The sequence below is a fragment of the Anguilla anguilla genome, chromosome 13, assembly GCF_013347855.1.
Source record: "Anguilla anguilla isolate fAngAng1 chromosome 13, fAngAng1.pri, whole genome shotgun sequence".
NCBI lineage: Eukaryota > Metazoa > Chordata > Actinopteri > Anguilliformes > Anguillidae > Anguilla > Anguilla anguilla.
Window position 1 is genome coordinate 33171021 of NC_049213.1, and position 19120 is coordinate 33190140.

Here is a 19120-nt window from a genome sequence, read left to right on the forward strand (position 1 = left end):
TAGCTAATGTGTTAACACACTGTTCTGCAGAGATAAAGTCCATAACATGTATTTTACAGAATTGTGAGTTCCTGAATATAGATGTAGCCTAAATAACACCCAAGGCTGTACTCTAGAACAACAACCAGCAATTTTATTAAAATTAATGTTTTATAAATGTATCACATTCAATACTGTACTTTGTAGGGATAAAGGTGGCAAGTACATGAACCCTAGTTAATGCATATAACAAGCCCATGCAATTTCTCATACCCCAGTCAAATTTATTCAAAAAACAGAAATAGACACCTCTCACGACAAAAGGAATGTTTGATCTCACTTCAGTTTGTATGTAAAGGTTATTTACAGTGCAAAAAGTCAATGTGATACCAGTGATATACATTCATGTTCCTGGCTCCAGTCCAGCGTTAACCTTATAGGAAGTCAGGACTCTGGTTACCATCCACCCCTAAAAATAAGCTTCCTATGGGGAAGAGGGGGGAAAAAGAGTCAGCCAGTTCTGTGTCTGAGGCAGCTTTGAAACCCCAGGGTGTTCATGAAGACAATTGCCAAAGGTCACTATTTGGTCACACTGTTCAGCTAACATCCGTTAGCTTCATTTCCAGTCTGACACACCTGCTGAAAGTGTTTTCTCACTAACACAACAAATAGGCTCTGTTACAAGGGAAAGAACAAAATTTTCACAGAAGACAACTGGGACAAAGGTTCTACCTGGTTCTGACTCTTTGATTCCATGGAGTGTACATTGTGTGTGTAAACACAGATCCAGAGGCGCTGTGCCAATCTTTTTGTTGTTGTTGTTGTTGTCATTGGGGCACTGGGCTTGTCTTGAAAAGAAAAAGTCCTGATAAGAAATTTAACTGATCATCACAGTGTGGTCAGACCAGTGGTCAGTGAACCCACACAGAAGAACTTGGGACCTTGATACATGTTAGTTTGAAATGTCTGAGGCACCCTCCCCCCTCTCCAAAGTTCAATATGCAGCTTCCTTGCAGTCCAGAAAATGCATAGATTTCATCTTCATGAATGAGGCCACTGTTGCATTCATTGAAGCAATGGCTCCACCCACCCAAAATGCATTTCAGATAAAAAGAATATCAATTTAAACACAATTGTTGATTTCTCAATATAAGTTCAACTTTGTATTCTTTTTTAAAACAACAATGGCACTGTGATACATTTCTGCATGTGCCAGAACATGTCTGTCTACTGAGAGGGTGAGCGGAGCTAGATCTTATAGGCGTTCTTTGGAATGGCTGGGTTGCCAAAAGTGAGGTAAGACTCCAGGTGCTGGGTTTGAACCCTGCAGTCATCTGGAGGAAGAACAAGGTATTGTGGAGACTTGCACGGAGGAATAGGAAATCATTGTGGCTTCACTCTACTTTTGAATCTCAACTCCACACCCACAAGAATCTTTTTATATAACAAATTTCTCACATGGGTGACTGGCAAAGAGCAATGCAGCCTCAACCGTCTCCTGGTTTAAGCCCACGCCATGACGCAACCTAGATGTATCACCACACCCTTCTGACCTGCACATTAATATGCACTTCTTTGCTTGGACTCTGTTTTATCAGCTTGTTTAATACCTCCAGCTATAATCTGCCCAACTATGATTTTGGTGCTCCAATAGATTCCTCAGCACCTCCATATTACCATTTAGCCTATCTTTGAGGATTCATATTGGGTTGAGCAGCAAAACATTAGGATTTTCAGTTTAGCCTTTTTGGTTTTTAATTATCTATGCAACTGGAATATCAACCAAAAGTATAAAAAATCTAAGTTAAAATCATTATCATTACAGAATATTACATATCATTTTACAATGAAATTACAAGGCCTTATTTGTTCTCTGGGATGAATTCTTGAGACATGCACATAAAAATGTAGGTAAAAGCAACACTGGATGATATCCGAGCAAAAAACAAGTTAAGAAGAGAAGACTGAAAAAAGTGCTACAAGACACATTGCCAGAGAATGAAACATTCTTTCAAAATAACCTGGTGGTGGGTGCTGGCTGTTGATGTCTTTCTTGACCAGGATATGAGGCGAGCTTCTTTCTACTGGTGGAGACAGGCAAGGGGGAAACAACATCTCTTCCACATTGGAGCAGATTCTCATAACGATCCTTCTTTAGCGCTGTGGCGGCATTGCTAAGTTGGCAGTGCAACTGTATGAGCCTTTTTCATCAGTCAGGTTCAAGTAAACTGGGCTTAATTTTAAACCAGTTATCTGAGGGTGTGGGGGGAAAACACCCATAAATGCAATGCAAAGGTGAAGCCAGATGTAATGGACAGTCTTTTCAGACAGAAATGGTAACAGGTCGAGTTTATTAAAGCTCCACTGACATGGTTTCAGCAACTTATACAAAAACACATTGTAGAAATTTAACCACAGTGTGGATGCTGGTGGTTGTATAACTAGAATTGCAACTATTTTCCAGGAAAAAAAAAAAGAAACACAAAAAAAACCAACATCTATTTAACATCATTTCCTGGCTGAGATGCATTGACAAGGCCAAACTTCCTGACATCAGTGTGGGTGTATAGGCCGAATGAATGTAAAATACATATAGCTTGATTAGGCATAATACTGTTTCTTTCAGTTATTCTGAAATGATGCCTTTATGGAATGTACCTGGGTGCATCAATACAAGAAAAGAAATATTAGTGTTCATCGCAGGCCAATAAGAGTTTTTCTAATTTTATATTAATATAAAAGATGAGGGATTCAGAACAATAAAACTAGTGATTATAATAACACTAAAATAGTTAACACTAAAACAGGGAATTCATTTTCCAGCAATACTTCAGAAACAGAGCCACACAGTATTTATATTTGTTTAATATCATGTGTTGGTCTGGGTGTGGAGCAAGGCTTTAGGGAGCCAAGCCTACCATCAGAAGGCTGGACATTTGTGTCAGGTCAGGCATTGCTGTTACACCTGCCAAGCAGGCTACCAAATACTTTTTATGTCAGAAAATAATATGGGAAATCTGGAAAAATAATTATTAATGTTCATAAAAATAAAAGAATCAACTATGGCCAATTCCTCAGTTGACCTTATTAACTAGCCTAGACAAAAATAATGAAATAATCAAACAAAATTGATTTCAGGCAACATCCTCAGGTCTTATTTTTTTAACCAACTGTACAGATGTGAGTGTGTGCATTAACTCCATGAACTAAACTGAGCTACTGTTATTCACACACATTCTCTGCCGCCTAGCTCTCTCACGTGTGATGTCCGCCAAATCTGAATTTCGCCTACCTATTGTAGTGCTGATAAGTGACTCAGAAGAACACAGCAAACACAGCACGATCTGGGATATTCAACATGAAGACGCTGCTCGCCCCATTGGATAACCTTCCACATCCAAACTGATGTCAGTGTAGTAAGATTTGTTGGTGTGACTGTCAGAATATATTCTTATCAAATCATTTAGAGTCGTAAAATCTATGTGAATAAAGCATATTGCAACACGACGCTGTATGGCTTAAAGTGGCCTAAACTCTATGACCTGATGGTTTTAGAAACAGCCTAGCCCATGTCAGTATCACTTTAAGTATCACAAGGTGGGGAGGAATCTGTCCTACTGAAATATAAACAAATAATACTTTTTTTCCCCATTCAATTTTAAGTCGTCTTTTCAGGTAATAAACATACCTTGAGAACTCTGTTTCAAAGTCCCTCCCAAGTATTTGAAAATTAAAAAACCCATCGATCCATCAGTACAAAAAATGAGCAAACTAAGCTGGTGGACTGGAAGTCTCGTTTGTCCATTAAGGTTATACTGTAAGTATCTTGGGTGTGAGGTATATTTGGATTCTTTTAACTCTTCTTTCAATGATTCAGGTCAGTACCTGGAAATACTTCAATCCTGTGATTTCAAAAAAAGGGAATTAGCCAAGTGCCCTGAAAACAAGGTGTCCGTGCAGCAATAATGGATTTGTCCAGATGTCCCAGTGGCAAATTGGCAAAGTCCTGGGGCTGAAAACGACAGCGGATCAAGTGAGCTTTAAATAATCCAAGTGGACCTTGGCTACCTGGCTGGGAAGAATCAGAAAAAGTGCCATTGTGGTCATGTGACCCGACAGGAAGTGATGTGTGGCTCAGTTCAGAATACGGTGCGGATTTGTGCCCTCCTCCAACGTCAGAACCACCCTGAGCAGGTAAAGGGTCCTCGCCCGTCCCACATCAGGAAGATGGATGTAACTGTACCCCACTGGTCCTTTTTCAGATCTGTAACAGCTCCAGACAAGCTGATGATTTTACTGCGTCTCCACAACTGAGACAGCAAGCATACTGATCAAAAACACTAACAATCCTCTACACTAGGGGGAAAAAAAAGAGGTGGGCCACTGTAAAAAGTTTATGATTGGAGGATCTAGTTTAAAAAAAAAAAAAAATCAGTTTACAAAAATAGTGATGATCATCCATAAAAAAGAGAAAGTGAGAGACTCTTGGTTTGCAGCGCGTGGTATTCCCCGAAAACACACACTCCAGAACGACCGGCCCACAACTCTCCAAAATATAACAGCCTTTTCAAGTCGACTCTGTAACAGCTCCGCAGTCTGTGGCTCCTCGCTGAGTTCGAGCATTCTCGGGGCTTAGTACATGTCTTTATAGATCTCCTGGAGGAGCGGGTGCAGGGACGTCTCGGACTCGGTCTTCTTGATCTTCTGAACCAGCTGGGCGTTCTCGGTGACCAGCTGCCGCAGGTCGGCCATCTTCTGCAGCAGCTTGGGGAAGAGGTACGGGGACTCCGGGTGGCTGGTCTGCAGGTGCTGATTGAGGGCCTGGAGGATGTTGTCCTGCATCTCCTCCACCTGCTTCACGTTCATCAGGCCCGGACGGTCTGGCGGAGGGAAAGGGTTAGGAGCAGATTACATACACGCAGAGGAGAGCACGTCAGTGACACCACAAACAAAATGATACACAAACAGACTATGATTTTTTTTTTTTAAGTCTTTACGATGCTACAGTCAGCCACAAGGAGTGTTTTAATTTCACCCACTGTTCTCATGCCCCCAACGTGGCCACACTGTTTGTTTCCTTTTTGGTCTCAGTCCAATTTGAAGAATATTCTTTTCAAGGACATTGAAGCACATTAAAGCACATCTTGCACTTGGTTTAAATTATCCACTGATTGAAAGGCCCTTTGGACTTTTGCCTTCAAGGGCTTGAGCTGCCAAACCCTGAAGCGTGTGCTCCGTATGGGAACACCGTGTTCAAGACCGCCGCGTGCGCCATTTTGCCCCCTTCAGCGCCTCCTCGTCCCGATTTCAAGCGCCAGCTACGGCACGTTTGGCTCGAGGCGCTGCGGGGAAGCCGGGTCCACCACTCACCCCCGCAGAGGATGATGGCGGCCACGAAGAGGGCGAGGTCGCTGTCGTCCAGCTCCAGGGCGTTGAACTTGACGGCGAACTCGAACTTGGGCTCCATGATCTCGCTGAAGGGCCGGCGCAGGCTGCGCAGGAACTCGCGCGTGACGAAGCCCCGCCCGTTGGCCACCAGCAGCCCGTCCTTGTTCATCAGCGAGGGCAGCATGGAGAAGATGGCCTCGTGCACGCCGTACTTCAGCAGCGTCACCTGCGGGCCACGGAACAGAGATTCAGACACGGGGACGCCGAGATATCGCACTGAGCTGCGGTCACATGCCCCGCCATGTCATGCGTAGTGCTGACTACAGCAGTGTGCGAAGCTCTATGTCACACAAAACCATCTATAATACTCTACAGTTCCCTTCAGTTGGAAGTCAACCAGCAAAACTGGAAGTAACGGCTATTGCAAATGATCCCAATTTGGTCAAGTTGGTGCTACACAATGTTTTCAGTGTAGCCTAAAGCCGACTCAAATCCACCATTCTCAGGAAAGTACTTGATGTTGCCATAGTTGTTTTTGGTAAACATGTTTAAAAACCCTGGGCAATGCTATGGCCAATTATGCGCTGCCACAAGGACCTCCAGCTACAGCAAATACCTCCACAATCAGGATGCAGTTCTGATCCATGGGATGCATCCCTGCACGATTAACAAGCGTTTTTGATGGACAGCTGCTCAAGAAAACTCTCCATACAGGTTTACTGACCACCAGTCCACACTGTTGCATTCCGTACCTGTAGCCCCAACCATACTGCCGCCATGACCATTGGCCATGGCTCTGTGCCTTACCTGGTCATTGAGGAAGAGGTCGACGAAGCCCGGGATGTTCTTGGCGAACTCGGTCAGCTCCCGGACCGTCTCCACGGTGGTGCACTGGCAGCGGTAGAAGACGTGCACCCCGATCTCCTTGTTGGTGGGCGCCCCGTTGATGAGCTGGTTCCAGACCAGGCCGTTCTCGGCCTGCCACAGCGAGTCCATGTCGTGGATCACGAAGGGCTGCGGGGGGAGGCAGAGCAGGGCCACGCTCACAGACAGGCTCACAGGGTGACAGGGCTAACACAATTTACAACTAAACTACAGGGAGCGACCAAATTTGGGGTGACAAGTACAGTTCCCTGTGTTCAGTCCCACTTACAACTCCTGATTATTAGCTGAGCCACACTTAGCAAACCGCTAGGCTATACTCTTGGTCAAACATTTAATTAATCGCTAAACACTTGGTGAGTTACTCTTGTCAGCTTACATCCTGTGAGTTGAATGACTATGAACAGGCATGGAAAAACCACGCACCACTGCCTTTAGTTACGTCAATCTGAGATCCATGACACGTCAAGTCACGTGTGTTCAACCAGTGTATGCACTACATGCATGAATACTGCAATATATCATGAGGTGTGCATGTCTCATGCTTCTATCACTGCTACTGCCGTGCCAGTCAAAAGACTAAAAAAAGCTCAATTTGGCACCTGGAACATAGTTTGGGGATCCTTGAATAAAGTGAACAAAACCTGAAGACGCATCCAAAGGGAGAAGCATTCTGGGATTTGAGGGCCTGGGCTGGTTTCCCCCCCCCCAGGAGGGTGTTCGGGTATGGGGGCGTGGAGGTTCAGGTATGGGGGTGGAGGGGGGTCAATCGTACCGGGTTTGAGCTGTTCTTGCCAGTCAGGATGTTGCGAGCCTTCTTCTTGGTCATGTTGAGGTTCTTCTGGTAGGCGCTGTTGACTTGCTTGGCGAGGGACTTGAGGTCCGAGCCGCCAGGGCTCTGTACGCCGGTCTCTCTGGCAAGCAGTCCGGCCACCAGCTTCCTCTTCTCCGCCTCCGGCATCCGGCCATATCGGATCGCTGAAGGTGTGAAATGTGGCTGTCAACGCTGGTTATTAACTAAATGTTAAATTAAAATTTTATTTACATTTACACATCCGGACCACTAGTTTAAGGCTTTGGCTAGTATTTGACAAATTCCTGGGCTAACAGCCAACATCAGTCATAATTTGGCACATAAAAAATGTTGGTGCTGTAGTTCCTACCAGATATTTAACAGTTCTACTGCAAATAAAGTCCCTCAAAAGAGGCACTTGGTCAGATATGCTAAAACACTCCAATGCTGATTAATGCAGAGAAAACTGCACAACCTTTGTCCAACCAAGTCTCTAATGCGTATCCCTGATGGCTTTATTTGGACAGTTAGTTGTGAAAAATGCTGTAACGGGACCTGTATTTAGCAGCAAGGCTCATCTAAAACTGGCACGACGCAAATCCTACGTGGCTGGAATTGGCCGTTTTGGGCTGCCCACGCTTCCCCCCCCCCACCCCTCCCCCCCCCTCACCATCGTGAGACATGCCCAGTGCCAGGCACTTCTGGAAGCGGCAGTACTGGCACTTATTGCGGCTCTTCTTCTGGATGGTGCAGCTCCGCTCACAGCGCTCATACTCCAACTTCATTTTGATGGTCCTTCGAAAAAATCCCTGGGGGAAAGGCGCGGGGGGGGGGGGGGGGAGGTGGGGGGGAAAGGTTCAGCCAAAGAGAGGGGCTTCACACATCGACAACACTGCCAGCAAGTCCATTCACACTCCTATCCCCATCTCCACCCACGCAGGTGAACAGCAGTTACCTCTATACGCCTCATGTGTTCAATTGTTCAGTCCACCATTTTAAACTGATACTGAAATTGCCATTTGTCCATGAAAAAAAAACCCACAACATCCATTAAGAGAAGCGACAAGTAAAAGAAAAACAACTACATCTAAATTTTAAACCAAAACATATTGTACTACTCTGAATGAATAGCCAGGCTGTGTGTCCTCCGGGACTGTGGGTGGCACTGTGCTAGTTCTCACCTTGCAGCCCTCGCAGGCGTGAACACCGTAGTGCAAGCCTGAGGCCCTGTCCCCACATATTCGGCATTCGACGTTGATCCCCGCCCCCGTGGTGTCCTCCCGACCCAGAAGAAGCTGGTCCGACAGAGAGGGCGAGGACGTCTGAGACAGGTCTACGGAAAGCCAGAGGGACACAGTGACCCACTGACAGAGGAGTGTCATTACAGACTGGCTGTGATGGACAGTAGGCCCATCTCAATGTAGAGCCAGGTGTGGCAGTTGTGCTGCATGTACCAACACCGCAAGAACCAACAAGCATTTTAGTCTTATATTTAGACTTGAAAACTTATTTCTACTACCTTTTTTTGCTAAGACAAAAAGATTGCCATTGAGGTGAGACAGTTTGACAATTTTTCTCACTTGTCACTTTTCTGCCTGAGGGAAAGAAATACAATTTTAAATACAATAAAAAAAAGACAAAAGTCTCATTACCAGACTAAAACACGAGTTAAGACAGACATTTTTTTTTTGCAGTGAAGAGGACCTGAGGACACAGCTTTAGGGACCGTCATCTGAGAAAACATCTGTTACTAGGACTTCACAAACAAATGTATTAGCCAGATATTGATGAATTGAGAGTATGTTGAGGGCCTCCCTTGAAGAGCAAAACAAATTCCAATTTGAGGTGGTCACAATAAGCAACAGCCTTTACCTATTTTGCTCAAACAGGTCATTTTTGGATCCGGAACCTTAATTCCCTGGTCAGTATACAGAAATTCTTTGTTAAAGCTTTGTTGAATCTTCCATCCAAGCGCCAGAAATATGGAGCTTCATATTTTTGCTGCATGTCAGACATTGTCACATGCTTTTGTTCCCAAATAGTGTCTGATGTGAGTGCAAGACCATCAGGCCTAGCACAGCAGAATAATACACCCACCCCACAAAGGAAGGACTCAACTCACCACCCATAAACGGATGCATATATATATGACTTGTTGCCAAGGGGAAACCACAATGCATAAACAGACGGCAGATGGCACTCAAAAAATCCCGTCAGTTGAAGACAACAAACTGAAAGAACAGGCCGGCTTATTACTCATCACCTTTTCCCCACTTCAAATGTTAAATCAGATTCCTGGCTCGAGAGAATATTGGCAGCGGTAAAATCTGTGGTGGGAGATGATTTGGACAGTCTGTCGGTGCACAAAGTTGAAAACGGCATTTTGGCATAAAGGACAGAAAAATTAACCCTCAAAAAGTCATGCATAGCAGCAGCATTAAAATGAAGTTATTATACCGGTTATGTTATGAAATGGAGATATTCTTTCAGTTGCTTTAACTATACATTTAAGAGCAAACATGATTGAGGCTACAGGTTCCGGAATGTTTTTCAATGCAGATACTCCAGATCATAGACTTTAATCAAAGTAATAAGCAAAATATTACAAAACAGAGATTCCTGAGATTCTCCTAGATCGAGAAATGTTACGATAGACTGATGTTATGGTCTTCCGCTATGTTTCAACTTTGTTCAGGAGAAATCATGTTTTTTTGTTAGATAGGTATTTAAAATACTACACTACCCATGAGCTTCAGTGGTGAAAGCGTGGGCCTGAGCCTATGGCAAGAGCCTGTGGAATTGAAGAATTTGATTTAGCAACCTCGTTGTCTGGTCTAACTTTACCTCAACAAAATGGTGGACATACAGAAAACTGAGCTCTGTGATTGCATGATTCCCAGTGCAATGCTGTCTGGGATTGATAGTTTCTGCATCTTCTAAAACTGTTATGCACACAGTCTTGTACCCTTGTCTTTTTTCAACGAAATGGCCGAACAGCGCTTCACGTTAGACTGTCATGGTAAAAGTGAATTAAGTTTTTACCCCTTGAAATATCCATGCTCACATTTCCACTCTACAATGATTTAAGATGCTCAGAATGTTCTGTGGAGGTTTTGGGTAGCTGTTGATCAAATGGGTATTTGAGACATAAAAAGATAATTATGTAAAATACCATAGAGTACCATACAGTACCAGGGTCTCTGACTGGATGAAAAAGACAGCAATCTCCTGCAGCTCTTACAGAAGTGGAGAGGCACACTACTAATTTGTTCAGAGAAACCATAGATTCAGGTGAATAGATTCCTAGATGCGGACTCCCTCAACACCTTTTTAAAAGAAAAATAAAAACCACTCAAGACGATGTAACAACAGTTCAGCATGTTCTGTGGCTATGTTTATGTTGCATCCTGTTATCTATGAGTAAGATTCTGATGTAGCCCTTAGACGTCAATCATATATTGCATAATAATTATATTACTTATCACCTGACTGATATGTTTTTAAAAGCATTACAGAGGACATCCTCCATTAGATCCCCACCATTTACGTGAGAGTTAAATGGGATGCTATGGAAACATCCATAATGTGCTGTTGTTCTTTTCCAATAACACACTGTGTTTCATAACCACGTTTCTCTGAAGCATTCCAGTGGCTTTGAACCGAGACACTGCAAGAATGCTAAGAAACAAACGTTCATTGGTGTTGCCGGACAATATGAAGAATATGACCTTTCTCTCAAACATAAAAAAATTAATAATTCTACAGAAACACTGTGATCCAGCTCTCCGGAGCTACGGCCTTGCAGACGAGTAATTAGTAAAGGGAGTAGGCAGCAACAGGCTCATAACAGACTCTGATACCTGTGTTACACTGTAATTAACCCTTTAAGGTGTAACATCACAAATACGTAATTAGAATGTTCTTAACTGAACATTCTAATGCTGATGTAACAATCACTACTGGTAACTTAAAGCAACGTAGTTCTAGAACACGGACATAGAATTTTGAAAAAAAAAAAAAAAAAACATTCCAATTGCCTGATCAAACCAGCTATGAACTATGAGCCCACTGCGGGCTGGGTTTCCGTTTAATGTTTGAATGTTGGTTTGTCTTACTACTAAAACCATGACCTGTCTGCTCAAACAGGACACACCAAATCAGAAAGTAGCAGTGCGCCAAGAAAAGAATTGCGAAAAAAAGAGCTGAAAAAAAAAACAGCTACACGTCATCACAACTTGGCACCAACTATGATGTTCATTCGCATCGACGGTACCTGAGCACAACAACAAAAGTAATACAGCAGTACAGGACACAGCATAGATCCAAGGAAGAGCACGTGTATAGATCAGCCACATATTAGCCCAGTGCCCTTCCATGGGTAAAATGGAAGGGATATGTTACCCGTGTAACTGCTGGACGGGGCAGGGCTGTCCACGCTCGGCGTGCTGTAGCTGTTAGCGCTCTGTTCCAGCCGGTCCTCCTCTGGCTTGTCCCCGTTCTGTGACCCCATGTCCCATCCCCGTCCCTCGGGGGAGGCCTCCAGGCCCGTCCCGTCCGAGCCCCCGCTGCCCTTGCCGTCCTCCTCCGAGCCCAGCTCCTTCACGGCGTCCATCGGGTCGGGCGTCCGGCCCGGACCAGTCCCCGCTGGCGTCCGCTTCCCGGCCCTGTTCTGGGGCGCCGCCCGGCCACGGGAGGGCGGGCTGTCCCCGTTGTCCAGGCAGATGCCCCCCATGTCCCGCACCGCGGCTGCACCCAGCTCCCCAAGGTCTTGGCTCCTGATGTCCAAAGTGGCTGGCTCAATCCCGTCCATGGTGCAGGGTCCAGTCCTCAACGTTCTTCCCCCTCCGTCATGGCCTCATTGTCGCCGCCCTGCAGGACAAAAAGCCAGCTTCATTAATTTATTCCTACATGCGCATGTATTGACAGTTCAGTCTAGATGCGACATACTTTTCATTACATTTTTACTTTGTGACAGAGTTGGGGGGCTGCGTACAGAGTGGATCTGCAACTGAACAACAGATGAAAAAATCTGAGCGGTTCTGCTGCTGAGCAGGCCTCAGCCACCCTCGCACCAAAATAATCAGCAGCCTCTGCGTTTTGGAAAAGCCTGGAGAAAAATGTGTGAGGAATGCACTGCAGTTCCCAGGAGGCAGCCTGCATTGTAGTTCTCACAGGACAGGAAGAGGTGAGACCAGGAGAGCTGCGGAGAGGCCCCTCCGCTCGGGTGTCCGCCAAAGAAAATGCGCTCACGAAACGTGACGGTCCCTAGAACCACCGGCGAGCGACTCAACGCCCACACGCTAAGCGTTAGCCGGCACCTGCGCATGTGCACTGAAGCCAGCTGGAAGCAACGCCCCCCAAACCCCCCCCCCCCCCCCCCCCCCCCCACCCCCGGCACCTGTCAGGCACTCAAGGTCTGAGCGTCTGGTTTTGTCTGAAGACATCCAGTATCAGCTATCAGGCCTGACCTTTCTCCTCATTCCGCGAATCCCGCTGGCCGAGCCCTGCTCTTTACCCCACTAGCCTCGCGCTGGGGCTGCGGCGGCCTCTAGGCACACCAAACGCACCGGATGCAGCCGGGTAAGGCGCTACACTGTGGATGGCTTATTTTTTGTGCAAAAGGTTCACCTACACGTCATGGCCTTCGCAGAGTGCAGACCACAACCACAAAAAATGGCTTCAACAACAACAACAGAACTAGGCTGATAAGACTGCACAACAGAGGTGTGAAAATGGTGTCCTAGATTTTTATTAAACTCCACCTGTAAGAGGATTTCATAAAATTCTGGGAGGCACTGCTAAAATCTTTCAGTATCATTTAATACTGCAAAAAAGAGTGGAGGGAATTATAACTGTGAATATCACCCATACCCATCAATTTGGCAGGTACTAATATACCAGTCAAGGTACCTTCAATTACTTAAACAAAGACAACTAAGCAGCAACGGTGTTGATTGGCTAGCTGATTTCAGTTGCACTTTTTTTTTGTTGTGACGTAAACAAATCAAGCACATACAAGCTTGTAAACAAAACAAGCACATCAGTCAAGGGAAAGCTGCACTTCTGGGCACTGGGCCAGGGGGAATCCAGAACGATGTAATTGGTCAATAGCATGCTAACACCGCTAAAACTTCTAAAACTTCTAAAACTAACCTGGCTTGAATGCTGAGCATGAAAGTTTAACAAAAGCTCCGTTCTCCCGTCCTACCTGAGCACAAATATTTTTTAAAAGGGAGCGCGGACAGTCTGTCCTCCGTATGTACTCTTTCCACTTTATTTCGGGGAAAGCAGAAATCATTACAGATAAATATGGGATCACAGTACAGAAATTGCCACAGCGAGGAACTGAACCACCGGACGCACAGGTGGGGGTGCGGGGGGAGTGGGGTTTGTATATGGTTTCAGTCAGATGCCCTATGGACAGCACCACACAGTTTTTCCAAACACAAACATACTCACAGCATAAGGGTTCTGAAGGTTTATCATTAACCTAATTTTTTTTAATGCACTAAACAAATCACACTAGTCAACTCTGGAGACGGCAGACTTTCATCACACGTCTATTCCTGAACATGTCCATTCCAAAACAAGTAAAACCATGTGAGAGATCAAATCCTTTCGCTTATGAAACAACATAGTGTTGTCATAACACAGACTGTGACTGCTACCCTAACAGACTTACCCTACTTTACACATACATGGCAGCACCATGGCAGCAGCGCATTTCACACAGCACAGGCCTCCTCCTCGACCTTTATCTGCCGAGCGTGAGATGCACATTTCTCAGGGGAGCATGGAACCAGGCTTCTGACCGAGAATAATGGCACCATAGAAGGCCCGGCTCACTCTGAATCCAATCACTCCGTGAGTAATTGCACAAGGATCGCTCGCAAGCCCGTGCAGAATTCCGCCGGGGTCCGGATTGCGAAAATCAATCACGCAAAGAAAATGGCGTGTTGGAGGAACGGCCCTCATTGGCAGAGCTCGTTGACGTTAAGAGGAGCACCGCGGAACCTTACCGCTAAAAGCATATCACACAGACAACAACAAAGCGTGCGAATAACCGCAGCTCAGGATGCTTTCTGAGATGCGCCGTTGTCTTCTGTCTCCGGGCAGAATTCAGCCCAGGGAAGCAACCCGGCGGAGTTGAGTCAAGAAAATACAGCAGAAACCATTTACAGTGCGGGGCTTGCGCTGAAACACCATACATTTGGGGGCTTCTGGATGGTGCATCCTGCTAAGATGCTGGATTCCAGTGAATGGATTATGGGTGTGAAAGGGTTGAGAGACTCACCGTGTAATGATAGTACCAAAAATAATAACCAGTGCAACCAGTAATGCAAATTAGAGCCTTATAGGGTGTTGCAGAGGACCATCTCTGAGTCAGCACTCACAAACTGTAGGGTAGCCTATCAGTTATTCCTGCTAATTTGCTAGCAGAAGGCTGTGATAAGTGATAATGCATTTAGCACTAGCCAGGTCCTGAACTGTTAACAAGCAACATCTGTGAATGCTACCTAGCTGACCGTCCTCCCAAGAACTGTCCACTGCACTAACCAGCCTGACTGTGAGACCTCTCACCAGGCTCAGGACTGAAATAATGCAATTTTTAAAGGGTCAAATTCGGTGCTGGCAGATGGCTACGTAACCCGTTCTACCTAACGGTACAGTACAGGTAGACATACAATGGTTTCCTACTGGAGGACACCTGTAGACAGGGAATTGCTCAGATGATAGACGAGGGTCACTGTATCACAGGGGGTGGTGCAGTACAGGAACGCTGTATATAGGCCTATATGGGAGAGACAGCCTCAGTAACCAAATCAGCAATCAGTGCACATGACATGTACACACACAGCACATAGATCTGGCTCACAATGGACAAATTCTGCATATTTCACAATCTCCAGCTTTGCAGCGATTACGTGGCTGCAAAGAGTTTATTCATTTCCCCGCGCTAAATAAGAGCAGATTAGCCCGAAACGCAAGCAGGCCAGTCGGCCGTTTTTAATCTGAGGGATGAACTCCGGGACCTCTGCAGAACGACCGCGAGCCAAGACACGCAGCCAAGGAGACGGGCCGAGAGCGAAGCGAGATCAGGCGGGACGACCGAGGGGGGAGACGCATGAAATAAAAGACATGGGATAAAAGCAGAGCCAAAACCAAAAGAAAAACCATGAACCGAGAGAGAGAGAGTCGATACTGGACTTTCAGTTTGGTTTCCCGTCTTGTTGCTCCCACAAAATACAGGCTACGACCTATCCTTCCTCAGGTATTCCCAGAGCCATTCATATCAGTGCATGGTTGAAAAATTAAAACATGTAAATAAAGAGGTTAATGACAAAGGCAAACCCTTGAATGAACTGACATCACAGCGTTACAAGCTTCCAAATGTTTACAAACTGAAATAGAAAATCAGAAATAGAAAAGTTTTTAAAGGGTATAAAAGTATAATTGTAAGATAACGTAGGCTACACTGGCTACATTATGAAATGGGATACTTAAATGTGGGTCTTGTCCAAGCACTCATCGCCCACAATTTTACACAAACACAGCCCAGTCCCTTCCCCCCATCACTGGACCAGACTGAGTCTGGATGGGTATTATCTATGTTCAGTGAAGTGCATAATTAGATGAATTAGGTCACTAACACAAATCAGTTGTGGACAAACACTATGGTCATACAACAAGTGAATTGAATAGCCTCGTATCTTTATGATGGGTAAAAGTTGAATTTAAATACTTGGTGCCACAGTGCCATCAGAATATCACTTAAACTGCCCCAGTACTAGCAGGGATGCTGGCATCCTGACACACTGGTTAGCAAGAGTGATCAGACTGGAATGTGAATGGGCTTCCACCAGGAGCTCTCTGGGATCTTCCTGGTATCTTCCAGTAGTCATACTCGTGGAATAGTTAACTAAAGATGCAGTTACATCATGTATCAATGAAACCTTCCAAGCAAGGCTAGTTCTACATTTTCATTGACCATGGCACATAAAATTATCATAACCCACAAATCACGACAGGGAACAACTAATTAGGTACCACAACTGTTCTATATTGGCTACCCATAAGGATTTCATTCCTTTTGCAACATACCCCCTTAAAATTAGCCACCATTTTACAATAGATAAAACAAGCAAAAATATATAAGCCATTGTTAGCATGTTAGTGTCATGATTCTTTTTTTACACTGAAAGTCTAGCACAAATACAAAAAGAAAAATCACAGCCTGGTGAAAATGGGCTGGATTTGGATTCAAAAGTGCAAAGTAGGATTGAGCAGCTGTTCTCCATAGCACCCCATTAGGTGTTAGAAAAACCTAAAGCCCTGGGTCCACAACAGCTCTGTTCACAGAAGAGGGAATAAACTTGTGCTGCTTTCAGAACAGATGACGAAATCCCTGTTAATCTGTGGATTTAGGTCCAACTAGCCTGTCAGGGTGGATCAGGAATTCTGGAAGAGCGTGGGGAAATTCTCTGGAGGGCACGGAAAGGTGGAATAATATTACTTTTCTTCATCTGAGATCCTGGGGAGAAGGAGAGAGTGACGGGATCAAGACTGTCCTGACAGGCCTGTAATGACAGGCTTAATGCGAAAATTCCAAACGGTGTTTGTGGTCCGGCTCCATGAACTCACGCTTCTAATGGCAGTCTTACCTCTTCAGCGATCCAAACGGATTACACGCCACTGATTTTAAACAGCAAAGCGTATTTTCCAGCAAAGAACGGCTGTAATACAAACAGTCTAATGTGATTTGTCCATAACTGCGGTGTACAGCACTTTAGTGTTACCATTTGGCCGGTGAGAAAAGTCATCCAATGTTGCCATAACAAGCCTTCTTCAACTTGATCTCACAGCTGCCATTTATGAGGCAGTGTCAGTGCTGAAAACCTTAATAAACAGTCAAGCAAGAACACGACTAATTACGAGCGACTTAAGCAGACACTACCTATTATAATTCTGTCATAATAACCTGCGCCATCTTCAGCTCCTAACATGCACCCTGCAGATTTAGGCTGCTTGTTTAGAAAAACAAGCTGCAATCCTGCACACTACGTCCAGAAAACATTTCAGGTGATAGCGCTCTTATCTGTCTACTGCCCTCTCTCCCCATTTCCTCTTCAGCAGAAATGATCCAGGTAACAAGCCACAAAACAAACGGTCGCTTGAGAAAGGCAACAGCCACTGTAAACAGTGAACACTGCCAATATAGCCTCATTTGTTGAGCGTGAATTTTACTCTACAAACTCAAATGCTCTGAATGGCTCCGTATCGGCCAAATAAGAACAAACAACATTCTATATCTAAAACCAGTGCCGGCGCTAGTGTCCTTTGGGCCCGTATGCAAAGCGGGTGAAATGGGCCCCCCACAAAGGACAATATTAGGAAATTACCAAAAAAGAGTTAACCATGACGTAAAGTATACGATCCCTTTAAATAGAGCTACAGTATCTCCGCTTCGACGTTTACCTATGTACCAGAATGCTTTTGAAAACAGTCACGCAATAATCAGGTTACTTTCAGGGGTGTAGTGGGGATTTTTTTAGTGGACGAACGCTATTTCAATTACGTCATCACACATCGCGTTATAATAATAATAATAATAATAATAGACTGTATTTATATAGCACATTATAATACAATATCTTCTCAAGTTATGTGGGCATTAAGCATCTCTTATTTTCAGATGAAAACACTGATGGATCAACAAACAATTACAAATGCCACAGACCCACACAGACACCCAACCAAATAGACTATTAAGATAACCGCCAGATACAAAAGTGAGAAGGTAAACAAACTAGCAACTGAATTAAAAAACTAACATCAACAACATTCATTATGCTACTGTGTGTAGCATTGCTTCATAACCACACAAATAATCCCAATTAATAACTATAGCCTTAGCAGACTGCAGAGTAGACAGACAGGATCCGCGAACTAACTCACTAACCGGTACACAGAGTTGCCGTGCGTGTTTGTTCTGGGATAACGTTAGCCTCCGTTTGAGTTGCATCTGACGCCAGTGACGTGGGCGGTGTCGCCTCCGGTTGAGGTGCATTTACTGTGAATGGTTCAGGCTCCAGGGAAGCCTCAGCTTGGGGTAACGTTACATCTGCCGATAGCATTACTAGCATCGTCTCCAATAGAAGCCGTGGGCGGCAAATTCGCCGCTGGTGCTGCGCCTGTGGACCACGTTAAATAAATTTGGCATTTCTAGCCTATTTTTCTGTATTTTCAAGTCTTCTTTATTGTATTTTCGCTTTTGAAAGCCCGACTTCTGCATTTTTGAGAAATAACTGTCAAGAAACGTGTAAGCTAAGTTAGCTAACGTTACTGTAATCTATGTTCATTGATGCGCGCAGCCGCGATCAAAAACCTTCAAATAATGACAAGATAATAATGAAAGCTGCTATTGGACAGAGACCCCCTGCGGTTACCAGGCACGCCCTCATTATCAACATATTGTTCTCTGATTAGACAAAATGTGTTGTTACTTTTCAGAGCTGAGATGTTGCGAGTATTTTGCGCAAAGGCTATTCAATGCATTTCCCCCACCATTTCAACGGGCCTTGCGGGCCCCTGGTCAAGCTCGGGCCCCCGTGCAATTGCATACCCGCTAGCGCCGGCTCTGTCTAAAACAGTAAGTATAGGCTTGAATCACAGCAGGTTCATGTTAACAAAGGTGCAATATAGGGTCCTTTCACAATTATGAAGGAATGCAAATTGAATCCAGAAGACACAAACTTGCTCACAAGAAAACTACTTTTTCAAAAAAAAAAAAAAAAAAATCCAGTCTGCCTGGGCTGCACAAAGACACGTTACATTTAGATGCGCAGTCCTCATGCAAAGAGATCTCTTACTGCCGAGCCCAGCTCTCCCCGGACTTGTTGACTCAACTAATGCGCAGCATGTGAAGCTCTCAGATCACTGCTCTCAGTCAGGAACGACACGGGAATCTCTAGACTGGCACTCGCGGCTACAATCGGACACACCACCGGCATGTATCAAATAACCGGAAGCTGCTGCTCTTAAACAGTTATGTTTATACAGGCTAACTCTTATTGTCCA

At 44.9% G+C, this 19120-nt stretch overlaps 1 protein-coding gene across 3 annotated transcripts in view; it reads right to left on the bottom strand.

Annotated features, from left to right (window-relative positions):
- Positions 1-2313: 2313 nt before the first annotated feature.
- LOC118210820 (peroxisome proliferator-activated receptor delta-like) overlaps positions 2314-19120 on the bottom strand; it is a 31220-nt gene continuing 14413 nt past the window's right edge. The window contains exons 1-8 of one of the 3 annotated variants that reach the window (XM_035387270.1): positions 16480-16499; positions 11444-11911; positions 8224-8375; positions 7713-7851; positions 7025-7227; positions 6175-6381; positions 5350-5593; positions 2314-4859 (exon numbers count right to left, since the gene is read on the bottom strand). In XM_035387270.1, the coding sequence (XP_035243161.1) occupies positions 4612-4859; positions 5350-5593; positions 6175-6381; positions 7025-7227; positions 7713-7851; positions 8224-8375; positions 11444-11852 (1602 nt within the window). In that variant the 5' untranslated portion in view covers positions 11853-11911; positions 16480-16499 and the 3' untranslated portion in view covers positions 2314-4611. Of the gene's footprint in view, positions 4860-5349; positions 5594-6174; positions 6382-7024; positions 7228-7712; positions 7852-8223; positions 8376-11443; positions 11912-12510; positions 12530-16479; positions 16500-19120 lie in introns of those variants that run through there. The other 2 variants (XM_035387271.1, XM_035387269.1) reach the window with 2 other exon arrangements.